We start from the raw sequence: 19,555 nt of genomic DNA, 5'->3' as shown, positions 1-19,555 counted from the left end.
CACTGGAGCCATAACTTGGCAACTTCCGGTGTCTGGAGAAAACAACCTGAAATGAACGACTCGAACGATTAAATATGAGTATCTCCGGAACCAGAAAAATGCACAGAAGCTAAAAATTGACCGCAGACACAATCTTGAAATGACCAAATACCATTCAATATGAATGTTTTCAGAACTAGAATTTCGCACAGATGACAGAAATTGATTTCACAGGCAATTTTAAAGTCCAAAATGACGACTTTCCGTTTCTGAAAAACAGCCCGAAGTGATCAAATACCACGGAGCCAAAATTTTACAAAAAGCTAAAAATCGACCTCAGACACCATTATGAATTGTAGGATGGCAACTTCTGGTTTCTGGAAAACAGCCAAAAATGGCAGATTTCCGTCTAACATGAGTATCTCCGGATCTAGAATGATACACAACAGCTAAAATCGACCACAGACCCCATTTTGGATCTCCGGTTCCTGGGAAACAGCCAAAAATTATCGAATAACACCCAATATTGACCTTAGGCACCATTTTGAATTGCTGAATGGCAATTTCTAGGAAACTGTCGAAAATGACCGAATAATACTAAATATAGATATTTCCGTAATCGAGATAATGCATAGAAACCAAACATTGACCCTGGACACCATTTAGAATTTAAAGACGACCACTTTTAGTTTCTGGAAAACAACCAAAATAACTAAATACCTCCCAATATGGGTATTTCCGGTGTCAGATTGATACCAGAAAATCTGCTGAAAATGACCGAATAACACCCAATATGAATATATTCAGAAATAAGGCGATGTACAGAATGTTGGATGTTGTCATTTCGATAAAACAAATCATTTCAAACGATTTGTTATTTGGCTTTGATCATATCCTATGGCCGATTTGTCGTGCATTTGCAGACTTTAAACACATCGCAAGAAATCAATGAATTTGGAACGTTCAAATAGTACGATACCACACTTAAATTATGTTGAAGCCACATATATCGATCAAAGTAGGGATAGTTTTAAATAGTCTTTGAACTTTTTTTTTCTAGTTTGTTATTTGTAAGTTTGAGAGATGACTCGTTCGTATGACTCTAGTAATGTTCAAATAAGTCATGTAATCTTCGAGATAATAGACTTTCGTTATTTTATTAACAATTTAATACATAACGGTTGCTTAAGTTCGATTATAATTAAATGAAATGGGAACGTATTCAATCATAATTCATCAGTTAACCCTTAACTAGCCCGCTCATCCGATAATAATATTGATCAAATCGGTTCTGTAGTTTCTGAGATAATGAAGTTTCGTGGTTTTCGCATTTCGGTACATTACAGACGAAGTTACAGTTCGATTACAGTGAAATTTAATAGGGTGTTATGAGGCAGCTAGACTTATTGATTGACACTAATTTTGTGGAAATCGGATCAGCCATCTCTGAGAAAAGTGAGTGAGTCCAAGTAGTCGGAATATGTTCCTTTTCATAGCTGGATTTCACATTTTTAAACATAACAGGCAAAGTAATTGTCCGATTGCAAAACAAATCAATAGGGTCTTATGGGGCAACAAGACCTTCCATTTGCCACTAATTTTGTGAAAATCGGTTCAGCCATCTCTGAGAAACATGAGTGAGATTAAACAGTGTTCAGAACACGTTTCTTTTCATAACTTTTGAACCACAAATTCAATCTTCATAAAATTTGAAAGTTAAGGGTTTCTAAGGTAGCCCGTTCATTTGAAATCAATTTTGTTCAAATCTGTTGTGTAGTTTTTGAGATAATGATGTTTATGATTTTTACATTTTGATACATAACCTCTAAACTAAAAATCCGATTACAATAAAATTCAATAGGGTCTCATGGGACAACAAGACCTTTCATTTGCAATTATTTTCATGAAAATCGGTCCAGCCATCTCTGAGAAAAGTGAGTGAGAATAAACATCTGCACATACACACACACACACATACACACACACATACAGAAAATGCTCAGCTCGTCGAGCTGAGTCGAGTGACATATGCCATTCGGCCCTTTGGAGCACTTTTATACTTTCGGTTTTGCAAGTGATTGCTATACCTTTCTAGGAGAAAGGCAAAATGTGAAATCACATAATGAAAGTAAACATATTGACTTTCTCCTACCGATCACTGGCTAATTAAATGATCCAAATGGCCGAATGTCATATACTACTCGACTCAGTTCGACGAATCGAGCATGTTCTGCATATATGCATGTATAGGTTTTTATGTTTGTGTGTGGGTGTGTACGTGTGTATGTGCCCCTTTTCTTCGCACTCACTTTTCTCAGAGATGGTCTGACCGATTCTTTCTATCATGGTGTCAAATGAAGGATCTATTTGCCGCTTAGGTTGCTATTGAATTTCATTGTAATCAAACTTTTAGTATTGGCGCTGCGTCAGAATGTGAATGTGAATGTGAATGAATGTGAAAAACGCTCTTATATCTCAGAAGCTATGAACATAGTTGAATTCAAATAAATGGACTTTTAAACCCTTAAACAATGAATTTTATAATGTTTTAACATGTGGTTTGAAAGTTATAGAAAGAAACGTAACCCGTAGACTGTTTAAAACTATAGCTACGATCAAAATATGTGGCCTCAACATCATTTAAATTTGATATTGTACTATTTCAATGTTTGCGCCCTTGCTCGGGATTGAAGTTGAAATTAAAAGTCATTTCTATCATTTCACTTTTTGCCTTTCTCCTAGAAAGCTATAGCAATCACTGCAAAAACTAAAGGTATAAATGTGCTCAAAAGGGCCGAATGTCATTTACCACTCGACTCAGTTCGACGAGCTGAGCATTTTCTGCATGTGTGTGTATGTGTGTGTGTGAAACGCTCTCACAATCTCACTCGATTTTCTCAGAGATGGCTGACCAATTTCAATGAAATTAATTGCAAATGAAAGGTCTAGTTGCCCTATAAGACCCTATTGAATTTTATTGTAATCTGATTTCTAGTTTAGAGGTTATGTATCAAAATGTGAAAATCACGAAACATCACTATCTCAGAAACTATACAACCGATTTGAACAAAATTGGTTTCAAATGAACGGTCTACCTTAAAAACTCTCAACTTTTGAATTTTATAAAGATTGAACATGCGGTTCAGAAGTAATGGAAAGAAACGTGTTCTGGAGACTATTTAATCTCACTCATGTTTCTCAGAGATGGCTGGATTTTCATAAAATCAATGGTAAAATGGAAGGTCTTGTTGCCCCATAAGACCCTGATTATTATTGTTGAAGAGAAAAAGGGGCTATCTTTTGAGCGTGCGAAAAAGTCCAATAAATGTGTTTTATCGACGAGCGCTAAAAGCTGTAATTTTCCGTTACCTTTTTGTTTTCTAATTAATATTTCCTTTACTTACATTTAGTTTTTCCTTATTCTTCTACCACCTTTTCACCGTATTATTTCCTTCCAACTGTAAGATAACTGTAAGTGCAATCAATTTATAATTGCTGCATAATCTAACCTCTATTTTATTTTATTTTATTACTTGCAAATAAGTATCAGTGGCTTGATCGACTTTTCCTTTGGACCCGATGACAACGAATGAAGCCTCTTTAAAGACTTAATTATTTAGACCGTCCACTCCGCTTCTAACAATTTACTTGAATATTTCACACTTTTTAATTCGTGTCGCGGGTAATCAATCGTTTTTCACTTTCGACTTTACTTCTTCTTCTCTCTACGTCTTATTCCTCTTACTCTCTCTCTCTCTCTTTATCTATACTTCCGTTAGCCCTGTCAACGAACCGTCATCGGACTGTCAGCTGACCGCGGGGTCTTACGATCGTTTCATTACCCCGTTACAGTTCCCCGACCCGTAAAGCTGGTTCCTCTTCCGCTTTACTCTCTCCGGAGTCCGTTTCTAAGTCCAAGCGCGCCAGCTTTGACACTGGTCGATGTACGAGTCCGTTGCCCGTCTGTACTATTGCCGAGCGAACCCTTCCGTCCCTTCCAGGTTTAGTCTCGACAACTCTTCCACGAATCCATCCGTTTCTCACTTTCTCCTCTACCACGACTACTATATCGCCAACTCCGATCGGTGGCACTTCCTCAAACCACTTCGTACGCCGTGCGATTGTTGGGAGGTATTCGCGGACCCAACGACGCCAGAAAGCGTCCAGCATTACCTGACACAAATTCCACTCCGCTCTGCCCGCTAGTTTGGGATCTGAAAGATTCTTTGGGGTTTGAACCACACCGCTGGAGTTTAGTAAAAGGAAATGGTTTGGTGTTAAAGCCTCTTGCTGCTCTGTCTCGAGCGGAATATACGTCAGTGGACGCGAATTCACCACACTCTCAGCTTCCGCCACCAACGTCGTCAATGTCTCCTCACTAGGAACCCTCGAAGTATACATTGCCGCTAGAGCCGTCTTAACCGACCTCACCAGCCTCTCCCATGCGCCACCCATGTGTGGTGCTCCCGGTGGATTAAACACCCATCTTGTGCCCACGTTCGTGAACGTCTCCGCAAGTTGTGAATTGATCTCGTTCATCTCCTTTAGTAGCTCATTGCTTGATCCTACGAAGTTCGTACCTCTGTCGCTTCGTATCTCTACCGGTGCACCTCGGCGTCCTATGAAACGTCGGATGGCCATTTTACAGGACTCAGTCGATAAAGTGTGTACCACCTCGAGGTGTACGGCACGGGTTGTCAGGCACGTAAATAGCGCTATCCATCGCTTGTTAATGCTGCGATTGACACGCACCGCAATAGGCCCGAAGAAATCCATCCCCACGTATGAAAACGGGCGGGTAAACGCCTGTAGCCTTGCTGCCGGGAGTGGTGCCATTCGAGGAACCATTGGCACCGCCTTCTTAATTTTACACTTCATACATCCCTTTACGACCTCGCGGACTAGCGATCTCAGCTTCGATATATGAAAACGTTGCCTTAGCTCATTAACTACGGTCTCTCCATTCGCGTGCAAATACTTTTGATGATAAAAACTCACCAGTAAGCGAGTCACTATATGTTCCTTCGGTAGAATAACGGGGTATCGAGTGTCATAGGCTACATACCTAGCCGCAGCAATTCGACTGTCCGAGCGGAGCACGCCAAATTCATCAACATAAGGTGACAGGGTACGAATTCTGCTGGTTCTCTCTAATTTTGTCCGTAGTCGCGTTGGCACTTTCTGGTCACCACTTAGAACGGTCATTTCATCGGGATATTGTTCCCATTGAACCCAACTAAATATAAGCTGTTCCGCTGTCACCAGCTCATCCTGCGTTAGCAGTCCACGCTGCACTTTTTGCTTTGCGGCTTTTTGTTTAAGATTTCTGCTGAATCTGTACCCATAAGCCACCGACCTCAATAAGTGCATCCACGAGGAAAATCTTTTCCAATCGACTGCCTGTGCTGCTGTTGTTACGTGATGGACCATGCACGCTCTTAGCTCCTCTGTGGTTGATTCCGCAGCTGGCTCTGACCATGACGGCCACTGTTTCTCCGTTTGGCGCAAGAAACTAGGGCCTTGGAACCACCGATTGTTCGATGATAGACATGGACCTTTCCCCCACTTGGTAGCATCGTCCGCTACGTTTTCCTTAGTCGGAATCCACCGCCATTGTGTGGCCTCCGATTTCGAGAGTATTTCTCCTACACGGCAAGCGACAAACTGCCGATATTTCCGATGGTCCGACTGGATCCACGCCATCACCGTCTTCGAGTCGCTCCAGAAAAACACCTCGTCGAATCGCAGCGTGTGTTCCTTGACTATCGTTTTAGCCAGTCTCACACCAATCACCGCAGCCATCAGCTCCAGCCTCGGAATCGACTGTACTTTCAGTGGTGCAACTTTCGCTTTGCCTCCCACCAGCGCTACTTCGATTTCATTCGGTACAACAGCCCGAATGTACGCTACACAAGCGTAAGCGTCTTCGCTCGCGTCTACGAAAATATGCAACTGTGTTGTCTTGATTTCCTGCGTTGTCCGGTTTCCGAAATAGCATCTCGGAATTTTTATCTGGTCCAGAAACTGAAACTTCTCCGTCCATCGCACCCATCTGTCGCACAACGCTTCGGGAATCAGCTCGTCCCAATCCGTTTTTGCTCTCCACAATTCTTGAATGAATATTTTACCGTGGATAAGAAAGAAGCATAGAACGCCTATCGGATCAAACGGGCTCATCACCACCCGTAACGCCTGCCGCTTTGTGGGACGCTGCACGTCCGTCGCATATGCCGTGGAAAATGTGAAAACATCTGGCTCTGTTCTCCAATACATCCCGAGTACTCGTTCGGTCGTGTTACTATTGTCCAATTGCAGACTCTTCTCGTATCCAGCATCGGATTCCTCGACCCGTTTCAAAACACGATCGCAGTTTGATAACCAGTTCCGCAAATGGAACCCACCCAGAGAATGTACATGTTTAACTTCGAGGGCCAACTTCACCGCTTCATCCACGCTATCCGCACTGTCCAGATAGTCGTCCATATAATGTCGGTGAACAATTGCTTCCGCCGCTGCTGGATATTCCTTGGCATGCTCTTCGGCATTGACATTTTTAACGTGTTGTGCTGAGCACGGCGAGCACGTAGCCCCAAAAGTTGCTACATCCATCAGGTAGATGTCAGGATCTTGTGTCGTCTCTTGACGCCAGAGAAGCCGTTGAGCATGCCGATCTTCACGTCTTATCAGTACCTGGTGGAACATCTCCTTCAGATCCGCGCAAAAAGCGATTCGCTTCTGCCGGAATTTGAAAAGCACTCCCAACAAGGTATTGAGCAAGTCGGGCCCTTTCAGCAACATCGTATTCAGGCAGACTCCGTCCACCTTGGCCGCCGCGTCGCAGAAAATCCGTATCTTAGATGGCTTCTTCGGATTCAGCACCACACCCAAAGGTAAGTACCATACACGTCGCGGATCCGCTTCCTTTAATTCCTCCGGTGAGGCTTTGTGGATATATCCTTTCACTTCATACTCAGACATCTGTCTCCGCACGCTTTCGCCTATCACTGGGTTTTTCTGCATACGCCGTTCCAGACACTGTAAACGCCTAACCGCCATCGCATAGCTATCCGGAAACTCGAAGTAGTCATACTTCCAAAGAAGTCCCGTCTCGAAGCGCTGTCCGACTCTTCTAGTGGTTTCCGCTAGAATTTGATTAGCCCGCTGTGTTTCTTTCGATTCCGGAGTACATTCAGCCACGATACCAAGACTCTCCACAGAGAAAAACTGTTCCACCATCGTATAAAGCGATCGATCATCCTGACACTCGCAAATGTGAAAGCTGTGTGCACGGTTTCCGGTTTTATCTGGATTTGTTCCGTAAACAGTCCATCCCAAGCGTGATTTAGCTGCAATCGGTTCACCCGGTCGCCCTTCGCGAATCCTCAAAGTAGCGGTAACATGTGCGTTATCGTTTCCGATGAGTATACGCGGAACTGCATTATTATAATCGGCTATTGGAATACCTCTTAAATACGGATAAGTCTTGGCCAGTTCCGCATATCGTAAAGATTGTCGTGGTAGGTCCAACTGTTCCACCGTGCGTACGTCCGAAAGCGCGTGCTTAGTAGCACTGGAACATCCAGTTATCTCCATCGCGACCCGTTGAGAATCTGCCTCCATGCGTTTCACACTCGCTGTCCACTGAAGACACAAGGGCTGCGTTTCACCCTTTATACCCAGTTCTCGTACGATTTGTTCATCAACTAGTGTCCTGGATGAACCGTCATCGAGAAAGGCGTACACCTCCACTGATCGATTATTGGCATGTAGCGTCACTGGCACGATTCGAAATAGCGTCATCTTTTCGGTAAAATGATAATTTGTCACAGCTCTGGATCCGCCCGGCTGGCTAGCAGCATGATCTCCTCTCACTTCCGGAACAACTTTAGGTGAAGTCTTTTTGTCGTCTCCTTTGGTTTCCCGTTTACTGTGTAAAAGTGGATGATGGCGAAATTGACACCCATCGATTTCACAACGTCGCCGGACCTTACAAGTGCGTTTACCATGCGCTCCCAGGCATGTACGACACAAACCAAAATGATGAATTGTTCTCCAACGTTCCTCCGGATCTTTTTCTGCGAATTTGGGACACTCCTTTACCCGATGCTTCGGGTCTTTACAAATGAGACACGCTGGCTCGAAAGAACGTACTATTTCCTCCTTCACCGGGGTATGTAATTCACCTCCCTTCGCCGAGACGCGTATTTCTGCTTCCGTCGAATGTGTTCCGCAAAAGTTTTTGTCTCTGTTGTATTTTTCCGCCTTTACCGTACGAGCTGGTTGCTGCTGCGCCACCGGATCGTAGTTCATCGTCACGTCCGTCGCTGCACGCACCAAGGTACTCATATATTGCGCAAAAGATTCGATATTCGCAGTCGTTACTCGCTGTTTATAAAGCGACCAATCCAGTTTCATACTCGCTGGTAGCTTTTCCACCAACTCGAACAACATCATCGGATTGTTCAGATGCGTTTCATGTCCCCCTGCGACTAAATGATCACAGAGATTTTGTACCGCCATTCCGAACTTGATCACTGTATCCAACTTATCCTGCTTCGGCGCTGGAACTCCGCGTACTTTTTGCAACAGCATGTGTATCAACAATTCCGGCCTCCCGTACAACGTTTTCAAAGAAGCGAGAACATGAGGTACACTAGCAGGTAATAGTAATCTACTCCTCACCGATTCAAGTGCGTGTCCCTTCAAAGCTCTTTGTAGCCTGGCTAGATTCTCCACGTCCGAATACCCGCATGCCTGAGTAGTATTTTCGTATGCACTGATAAACAACGGCCAATCTTCCGGATTGCCGGAAAAAACAGGCAAATCCTTTGCCATCACATGTCTGGCAGCAAGCTGTCTCGGTGTAGGACCGTACTCCAACGATTCGTTTGTGTGAAGCCCTAGTGGCGGCTGGCTGTTCCTAATCTGCCTTGGAACTGTCCCACCTGGATGCGCATTTGATGATTGTTCCCTGTTTAACGATCCTCTCTGATTTTCCGGTAACGCCGGATTTGGCACAGAATTCAAATGATGCAATGGTTGTGTTGAATTCACTGGATTCAATGGATGTAACAAATTCACTGGATTTATTGACTGAATCTGATTACGTGTATGTACGGATTGACGCGAATGCATTGGGTCATGCGGAATGATATTATGCAGTACATTATTCATTGTGGGTAAACTGCTTGCTTGATTCGCGGTCGCGAAAAGTGTTGCATTATCGAACGGTGGGAGAACCGGAGGAATCAACGGAGGAACCAACGGGGTGACAGCACTCTGCTGCTTATTATTTGTAAAAGGTATCGACTTATTTAGTATTCGTGCACCTAAAGACGGACGCGTCGGACCAACTAATTTATCACCCGATATTGGGTTAAAAACAGTATAATCTATCTGCTGCTTGTTCCCTGTTTGCACTAGTGTGCTCGAAGTTCTATCGAGAAAACCTCCTAAAGACGGCCCTGAGCCTGCCTCATCTAATGAAATACCTGCTATCACCCTTCTCAAAACGTTTTGCCAATTGCTGGGTGGTTGCGTTTCGCCATCCTGCCCAGCGGGGGTTTCGCCAGATATAGCCATCGTATTCACGACGTTCTGCTCAGCATCGCCGCTTTCAACCAAAGCCTTCTGTTCCCGTTGCCGATTCTGCCACTGATTTACCTTGCTGAATGAACTCTGTTGCGATTCACCGCCGTCAGCATCTTCATCGTCGTCCAGCTCAATTACTTCCCGCAGCCGAAAAGTTTCCTTCAGTATTTCGTTCTCCATTTGTAATTTGAGCTGCTCGTGCTGCTGCTCTTGCTCCCGACGTACCAGCTCCAGTTTTCTTAATGCTAGAGCCTTATGGGCCTCGAGTTTTTCTAAGTGCAGACGAGCCCTTCTCGTTTTCAAACTAGAAGTACCGGAGCATCCGGACACACTTCCCGCATTACTGTTGCGTTCACTAGCAACTGCAGACGAGGGTGAAGCATTTACTGGCCGTGTTGCCAACGGTCTCTGGCAGTTGGGACAAATGAACGTGCGATCCGGCTCTGCGATGCTGTCGTTGACTCCTACACAATCGAAATGCCACCACGATTCACAATAGCAGCAACTGACCATCCTTTCAGTATCCCTCTCGGAACATGCCTGACAGTGGGATTTCTTAGCAACACGAGAACTCATCGTAGATCCGGTTCAAAGGACCATATAAATCTTTTAGATTGTTGAAGAGAAAAAGGGGCTATCTTTTGAGCGTGCGAAAAAGTCCAATAAATGTGTTTTATCGACGAGCGCTAAAAGCTGTAATTTTCCGTTACCTTTTTGTTTTCTAATTAATATTTCCTTTACTTACATTTAGTTTTTCCTTATTCTTCTACCACCTTTTCACCGTATTATTTCCTTCCAACTGTAAGATAACTGTAAGTGCAATCAATTTATAATTGCTGCATAATCTAACCTCTATTTTATTTTATTTTATTACTTGCAAATAAGTATCAGTGGCTTGATCGACTTTTCCTTTGGACCCGATGACAACGAATGAAGCCTCTTTAAAGACTTAATTATTTAGACCGTCCACTCCGCTTCTAACAATTTACTTGAATATTTCACACTTTTTAATTCGTGTCGCGGGTAATCAATCGTTTTTCACTTTCGACTTTACTTCTTCTTCTCTCTACGTCTTATTCCTCTTACTCTCTCTCTCTCTTTATCTATACTTCCGTTAGCCCTGTCAACGAACCGTCATCGGACTGTCAGCTGACCGCGGGGTCTTACGATCGTTTCATTACCCCGTTACAATTATTTTTTTTGCAAACGGATTATTACTTTGCCTGTTATGTTTAAAAATCTGAAATCCAGCTATGAAAAGAAACATATTCCGAAGACTACTTGGACTCACTCACTTTTCTCAGAGAGGGTCATCCACATTTCCACAAAATTAGTGTCAAATGAAAGGTCTAGCTGCCTCATAACACCCTATTGAATTTTGCTGTAATCGGACTGTAACTTCGTCTGTAATGTATCGAAATGTGAAAATCACGAAACTTCATTATCTCAGAAACTACACAACCGATTTGAACAATATTGATATCAGATGAACGGGCTAGTTAAGGGTTAACTGATGAATTATGATTGAGCACGTGGTTTCAAAGTTTGGCTGCCCTAAACGTTACCTTTTCATTCGATTGAAATCAAACTTAAGCAACCGTTATTTTTAATTTGTAAAACAACGAAATTCTATCATCTCAGGTATTACACGACTTATTTGAACATAACTAGTATCATACAGAGGAGTCATCTCTCAAACTTACAAATAACAAACTTCATAACAATTTAATATACTGTTCAAAAGTTTTGGAAAGAAAAGAAAATCAAAGACTATTCAACACTATACCTGCTTTGATCAATATATATGGCCTCAACATGATATAAATGTGGTATCGTACTATCTGAACGTTCCCGGTATCGCTCGTGATCAAATTGTTCGAAATAAGGAGTCATTTCTTTTATTTCGCTATTTCTCAAGCACTAACATCACGTCGAATTTCATATTTTATACTTTAATTACAACATCAATATTTTAGAACCCAGAGAGTGAATATACCTTTATTGGATTTAAGCATTCATGTAAATCTATTTTTACAAATAATAAGTTTGAAAGAGAAAGGCTGAGTCTGACCGCTAGGTGGATTAATTTAGGTTTTTCCATTTTGTACCGTTTTATGGATAGTCTTTCAAACATTTTCGAATGAAGCTTTAATGAACACAGAGTCGAAACAGTTGCAAACCGTTGGGTTCCAATATTTTACGAAATGGAAAATGTGTTGCCAGGAATTTGTTACAGTTGTTGTATATCCTTTGTGCCTTCCTGGTAGTATCACGCCTATTCTCTATCGCAAACGGTATGTCGACTGATGAAAAGTTACGATTGCATGTTGAGACCATGGAAGCCATGATAATTGTTAGGTAAAACTTTGATGAGTTTTCGACTGTTGGGATGTTGTGTACTTATGTTATACGTTCGGCTGAGCAGTCACAAAAATTTAGAACTACTTATTTTATACTATCCGACGTTTCGTCACTGGTCAGTGACATCTTCAGGGGAAAATATTATTTGTTCGTTCCTTGTCAAGATGCTTTTTAAAGCTAATCGTCAATACTGATTCAATCAGTATTGACGATTAGCTTTAAAAAGCATCTTGACAAGGAACGAACAAATAATATTTTCCCCTGAAGATGTCACTGACCAGTGACGAAACGTCGGATAGTATAAAATAAGTAGTTCTAAATTTTTGTGACTGCTCAGCCGAACGTATAACGTTAGGTAAAACTTTGATCTTTTTTGTGACAAATTTTACGACCAAAAATTACACTGTGCATCAGCTAAATATTGCTTTGTACCGAATGAGGCAGGTGCAGCAGAACAACCAATGCTTTGGGTAATTGAAATTTTCTGAAATTTTTCTTCCCAAGTGTCCCGTTTTTGAACCCATTTATTCCGTTTTCCTTTCAGAAAATCTGGTCAGCCTAAGAAAACTATATCACATTGCTTTGCAGTTGAGGGTCAACTTTTTTGGATTGGTTCTCAAATAACTAACTCTTGTTTCAATCTATATAAATAACTCGAAATGCACAAAATTCTGTTGGTATGTGACTGGTATAAATATTTCGTACAAATATCAATAGTTTATAGAGTTCTCCAAGCGAAAACACACGAACACTAAGACACGGCCCGCTTTACACTGTATATTGAAACTTGTGAGAGTGTGAATCAAACTCGGTAGTTTTTTATTCTCTCTATTAGATAACAGTTCTCACAGGTGACAAAAAATTCTTACAGCTAACAAAAAAAATCGAATACATCGCACTAATACAAACGCGCCTGGAGAACTCTATATACAAATGAGCAAAGGTCCACCTTGCCCGCCCTGCCCGTCTTGCCCGTTGTTTCCATACACGTCAATGGAGCTGAGTATTTTTACCACTGCGTATTTGTAAACGAGCACTACGTGGATAACTCCAATGGTTTCACATTAGATCACGGTGTATTGTTCTACACAAAAATACTTAAATAAAATTGTAGAATTAAATAAAAGAATGTAGAATTAAATAAATTATTGTAGAAATAAATAAGGATAGATTTTTATATACAGAGGTAAATAAATAGCGAACTTGCGCAGCTAAATTAGAAACGACTTTAACAAAATAAACACTTTCCTTTCAGAGTCATCATACAAAGATCCATGCGATAGAGTCTTTTTCTCGGTTAAATGTGCAGCGGAATTCAATCCAGAAGTTTTTATTTTTCCTTGAACAACGAAGACCTTGGCCTATAACCGGAGAATGTACAACGGAATGATATCTCACATGTAGAATAGAATTAAGATGTATTTCAGAAATGTTTGTTTAGTATGAACTGTACATATTAATGATGTTAGTAAATATATTAAAATGATCTATATTAATTAGGAGGATGGCAACATGCTATCCCTTTCTATGTTGAATGAGTGAAGAGTCTGCCCGACGAAAGTGATAAGTATATGGAACTTTTGCTGGGCGCCTGCCTCGCAGCTTTATTTTTCAATAAAGCCCCGATATGTTGCCTACTATCAAACGTGTAGTGTTTAAATAGAGCTGCCATCCCCTTGGTACGAACCATAGAGATAAGTGACTTATCACCTACACACACTAAGAAACGTGAAAACTTGTGTAAAGTTGCTTTTGTTTCCTCCAAACATCACGACTTTTATCACTTTTTAACATTTTTGGTCGATTATGTTCAACAGCTTCTTCCGATTTCTGATCACGAATGAAAAAAATCATTCAGCAACAAGTTTAAAACATATAATGAGTGTTCAACTGAATATTTTTCCAGCTGCTAAAAACATAGCATTGCAAACAAAAAGCAATTTGTAAAAATTTTCCCCAACTAGTGGCACTAATACATTCGTACGTAAAAAGGTCTATAGGCGCCGACTTCATAGAATTATTGGTGGGGCAAAGGTACTACGAAAAAATCTGATTTATCTGATTCTAGTAATATATTGCTTAAAAATTTTGCGTGTGGTACGTCTTGACGATAAGTGATTGGAATGGCAGTTTCGATAGTAACTATCATAGACCACAATTTTGCAATAGTTGTGAAGTTTGAAAATAACAAATAAAATTATAAAGAAAACAAAAAAAGAAACGCCAACTTTCTAGAATTATTGAGGGGGGAGGGGGTAAAATGATAGGTTGCCCCTCGGGAAAATATTGAAGGGGGCAAATAGTGCCTTGATTACCGTGAAAATTGGTACATAGGGGTTTTCGAGTACGAGGAGCCGGGGCGGATAAATGCGAAGGTGAAGCAGGCAGTCACCTCACGCCTGCTCGCCAATCATCGAGCGGGCGTAAAATTAAGAAAAAAAAACTAAATATTTTGAATTTTTGTGAAGTTGACTTTCGTTTTTTTAGACTGCCATTTCTCAAAATTAACGAGTAAATTTAAAATTGACGGATAATATCGGCTTGGACTTGGACGGACAAATACTCAGGCAAACATTAACAAATGAGAAACAGTTTATTGAAAAACGATCATAATGATGGCACGTCTAGATTGGGAATGACTGAGAATCTTTCCCATGAGCGCTTGTCAAGTTTTCAAGGCCTGCTCGAGAGTGCCTACTTCACCTCTCCCTTGATTATGGAGTCCAACTGTTCGTCGTAGGTCTTCGAATCATCCAACGTCCAGTGCCTTCGTGGAGATGTCCGCCAACTGCTTGTTAGTCCAAATAGGTTCCACTTGTATGCGTTCAGCTACGATGTGGTCACGTATGAAAGAGTGTTTGATGTCAGGTTTTGGGTAACTACGGTTGTCCTTATAGATCGTCATTGGTTGCGTAATCTTAACACCAACATCATGCAGAAACCGACTAGCCAAACAACTCCATCTACATTAGCGCTCAATGTCACGTGCTTCTTGTTTGACCACGAGACTGTGGCCGTAAACTTCGAGCAAGAAGCCACTTACTGATTTGCGAACTACTGTGTCACTGCACCGTCCTTTTTAAGTTCCGCTCAGTCCTGGCCATCGCGGGAAGTGAAATCACTACCATCTTGTGATGTGAGAGCTACTTGACCGAGATCAAGTTTTCCCGAAGATACGGCAGCAGTACTACATTCTAGATGGTAAATTCAGTTCCTTTGTTAGACATACCTTCATTACTCCATCCTACTTTCCGACCAGTGTCACGGTCCATTTTTATTTTCCACATATACCGCAGAAGATTTGCATCTTTCACGAGATGATCACTGTATCCTGCGTCCAGGCAGAACTGGATCTTCCCGGTTTCAGATTTTTTTCTGGTCACCATTTACCGCGAACGTGACTACCTTCTTATCGACTGCCGCTATAGCATTTCCTTCTGGTTTCGTCGAACGACAGTTCTCACATGCTCGACCTTGTCAGAATGTCACTTACCGGTAATCTTTTACTGCGGCTTCTTCCTGTGTACCTCCGACAAGTCCAGCGTCACTCAAGTCATCCTGGTGGTTTGTCCTTTTTTCGCTTCAGTCAACAGTCGCTGTTTGATCGTCCTTCTTCTCAAGATTATCGAGTGCCGTCACCCGGGAATCATAGCTGTCGCGTAGGGTTAAAAATAGTTGAGCTATTGAGTCACCTTCGTCCATTTTCCTGTGGTCTAAAATTACCGAACAAGATCATCAAATTCAACTAAATGAGCCCGCATAGAGTCCTTCCTTCTACCGTAATCGTGCACACTGCTTCCTCAGAAACGTTTGGCTTGAAACGGATTTTTTCACAAATTCAAAGATTTCATCCGTTGTGAGGCTAGTGAGAATTGACTTGGTCTTTCTGTCGGTTTGATTCCACTTCGTGAGAGCACCGTATACAACCGAAGCTGGTTCTGTCAGCACGGATGACACTTCAACTGCATTCAAGTAAAGCTTGACGCTTGCCTCGGAAACACCAGTTTAAGGGGCCATCCACATAACACGTGGACAAATTTTTAGCGATTTTGACCCCCCCTTGGACAACTGCCCATATAAATTCTCAAAATTTTGTATGGACCGTGGACATTACACAGACCCCCCCCCCCCCAAAGCTGTCCACGTGGTATGTGTATGGCCCCTAAGATCCGGTAAGGATGCGTTCTTTTGAATTGCCCATAACCTCTAGAATTACTTCGGACGTTGACTCGGACAGACAAAGACAAACTCAGACAAATGTTAACGAGCAAAGAATATTTCATTAGAAAATGTATTTACGCCTTCTCCATGGGCGCTTATCCACTTCTCAAGGACTGCCGACTTTTTAAAAAATGCTCGTAATATAAAATTAACAATGATGAGGGGGGCATTTCTGGGCATCATCCCGATGTCGGGAATCATGTAGGGTGGTATTCGGCCATTGTAAACTGTTTTCCAGATGCCGAGAGACGCTCTCGAAATTCAAACTGGCATCTGGGGTCGATTGTAGGCCTCTAGATATCATACCGGTTCGAAAAATGCCCATATTGGCTGGCATTCGACCTTGTTTTCAGTTCTCATTGATCGAAATCAACGTGAGAAACAGGTCTCGACATTTTTCAATAGTACAATAATTAACGTTCTAAAACTATAATTTTGCAGCATGTTGATGGACGCGTAACTAATTTAGCCATCCAATCGATTGTCGCAAATAGGATGAAAATACGTTGACACTAATATTTAAGAAACACGTCCAATACTCGAAAACCCCTGTATACAAATTTCCATGATGAGCTATTCAACGGTGAAAAAATTATTAAGAGTACTGTAACTCTCCCTCCCTATAACTACGCCATTGAAATCAGGAAAATCAATGCCACAGGAATATACCTCGTATCAAGGACCCACGTAAATAAGATGATATGGTGATCGTGTTTGATTAAGGTGTAATAATAAATTCGCTATTACATCCCCCTTCCCTGACCAAACCAATGAGAAAGATAATATTAATGTTATTGAAATAAATTCCTTTATGTACCGAAATTTATGATAATTGGTTAAGCCTTTTCAAAATGAACAAAGATTGACAACATTCATCCACTTTGTTCCCCTCCTCTTAACAACGTTTTAAATGGCCGAACGTGGGGAATCATGCAGGGTGGTCATGATTTCCGACATCGGAATGATACCCAGAAATCGACTCCAGACATCATTTTGAAATGGTGTAACTTCCGGTTTCCGATAAATAGCCAAAAATGGTCAAATACCACCGAATCTAGGTATTTTCTATATTTATATTGCAAGTACACAATTTCAAAAGGGTCTAAGATTTTAACTCGATTTACCAATAATTTTCATTGCGGGAAATATTTTCCACGATTTGAATAATAAATTCCAGGGAACCGGGAATCTCGGGAAATTCCATTCCGAGACGTCCCGGGTAGGACGCTCTAATCGCCAAAGCTGGTTGCTATTGCAATAAAAGCATTGACATCTCCAATGATTCATTTCAACTAATTTAATCAAGTTTCATTTTTCAGGAAATAAACTTTTAAGTGGGCTGAAACAACACCGCGTCGTAACCCGAACAAGGGGCATTGTATTAAGAATTTTTGAGGCAATATGCAACTGCACAAACTCGGCTACACTGCCGGGACAAAGGTCAGGAACAACTGCAGCTGCTCCAACCGCTGGCGGAACTGCATCCGAAAGCAAGTAACCATATTAAATCATCAAGGACTACAACTTCGAATAAAATTCTTTACAAATGTCATGCTGTTGTGATGCCTGTAACCTTTCCACACAGGATTTTTAGTTGAACAAGTGATAAAACTATACAAATAAAAAATATAGTCGTACAACGGGAAGGAACATAGCATATAAGAATCTCACCGTTAAACCACCGTATGAAATTAGGTTTCTATATACCTATTATTCAAAATCTACAATCAGCTAATGCAAACATACACATACACCTTCCATTAAAGTTATAGTGTTTTGCAAACTAAAGCGAAACAATTTGATCTCACAATTTGAATTCCCTCAAAACCGATTCTTTCCTTACATGTAATTTACCAAAAAAAGAAATGTTATATTTTTTATATGGATTTGTAGAATGACTATTCGGTGTATCAAAAAGTTGGTGTTCTATGGTGACGACGTACTAGACCTTTTAATGTTATATATATATATATATATATATATATATATATATATATATATATATATATATATATATATATATATATATATATATATATATATATATATATATATATATATATATATATATATATCAATCTCGTAAAGCTCGGACTATACTTTTGTGGATTTTGGTCTGCTGATTTAGAGAATGATTGTAAGTAGTTTTTCTCTCTCAAGTCTAGTATTTGCAATATGGCTAGTATAGCGTCTTTTATCAGATTATTTTGAAATTTGGATTTGTTAGAGAAGAGATGTATGATTATATTTTGGAATCATATTTAGAAGCAAAATTGTTTCAATGATATTAACTTGAAATTCATAAAAACGACAAATTTTACCAAACAAACACACATCTTTTTTAATTTGATCGTATAAAGTGTGTCCAAAGCTTTTTTAGTTGATTTGAAATTGGTGCATTTCGTCTCGCTGAAAGTATAAGTTCAAGGCACATGTGGTTTTTCACAAAAAAAGGCATATCTCAAAATCTAGACTCGAGAGAAAAACATGATCTTTTTTTAAATCAGTGGACAAATTACTCCAGTCCAGTGTTATCTATGTGGTCCCATGACTCTGCACTGTTTAAATTGCGCCCAAATTTGCCTTCGTGTTGCTCAAATCAATAATTGGGTGTAAAAATTCAAATTCATATCCACGGTATTCAATTTTAAGTATGTAGGTTGAATCATTATGCGAGAGTGCATAAATGGTGCTGGGCACTTAAATTCGAATTTAAACTTTATATTACAGTGCTGTAAGTCGTTTGCAAAAAAATTAAGAATGCTTTCGCAAAAAAAGACGCATTCACTTTTCGAAAAACAAATAGACGATGTGTAACTAATTAGTTTGTTTGTTACTTTTCTGTTTATTCTAAGCACGTGCAAGCATATAGGTAAATATATCAGATAACAGAAATTATCAGGAGAAAAATTGTTTTGAATTACAATACCTTTGATAACTAACAGAGCCGCTGTATTTATTTCACAATTGTATGGATATATTGAACATCTTGAATATACTTCTTATAATCGACGATTTTCAATCGTGTGTATAGTGGAAATGCTGCTCAATTTATAAATGCTCTTAGTAAACTGACACACAACGTTCAAAGTGCATTTTGGTCAAAATTAAAATGATCTGATAAAATCAAGAGCAAGACTGCTTTGCCCGAAAGTGAACAAAGTTACCAGTATCTGTCAAACAAAAAATTCCAACGAGATTCGTCAAGCTCAGTTTTTGCGAAGTTTCGGCAAAATAATCTGACGTCTTTCGGCAACCAGCTTGTTGGCAACGACGGCCTGTGCGCACCTCCTATAAACAAAAAAAAGGTTATAGCATAGACCTTTTTACGTACGAATGTATTAGTGCCACTAGTTGAGGAAAATATTTACAAACAGCTGTTTTGTTTGCAATGCTGTGTTTT

General features: G+C 40.6%; 1 protein-coding gene across 2 annotated transcripts in view; it reads left to right on the top strand.

The window, feature by feature from the left end:
* Window positions 1-19,094, top strand: part of LOC129724423 (general odorant-binding protein lush) — a 32,398-nt gene extending 13,304 nt beyond the window's left edge. Inside the window, exon 5 of one of the 2 annotated variants that reach the window (XM_055679317.1) lies at window positions 17,472-19,094. In XM_055679317.1, coding sequence (XP_055535292.1) covers window positions 17,472-17,650 — 179 coding nt within the window. In that variant the 3' untranslated portion in view covers window positions 17,651-19,094. Of the gene's footprint in view, window positions 1-13,186; window positions 13,428-17,471 lie in introns of those variants that run through there. The other variant, XM_055679318.1, reaches the window with a different exon arrangement.
* Window positions 19,095-19,555: the final 461 nt, after the last annotated feature.

The sequence above is a fragment of the Wyeomyia smithii genome, chromosome 2 (genome assembly GCF_029784165.1).
Source record: "Wyeomyia smithii strain HCP4-BCI-WySm-NY-G18 chromosome 2, ASM2978416v1, whole genome shotgun sequence".
NCBI lineage: Eukaryota > Metazoa > Arthropoda > Insecta > Diptera > Culicidae > Wyeomyia > Wyeomyia smithii.
The sequence above is the reverse complement of the archived record's forward strand: the minus strand, read 5'-3'. Positions and strand labels throughout refer to the sequence as shown.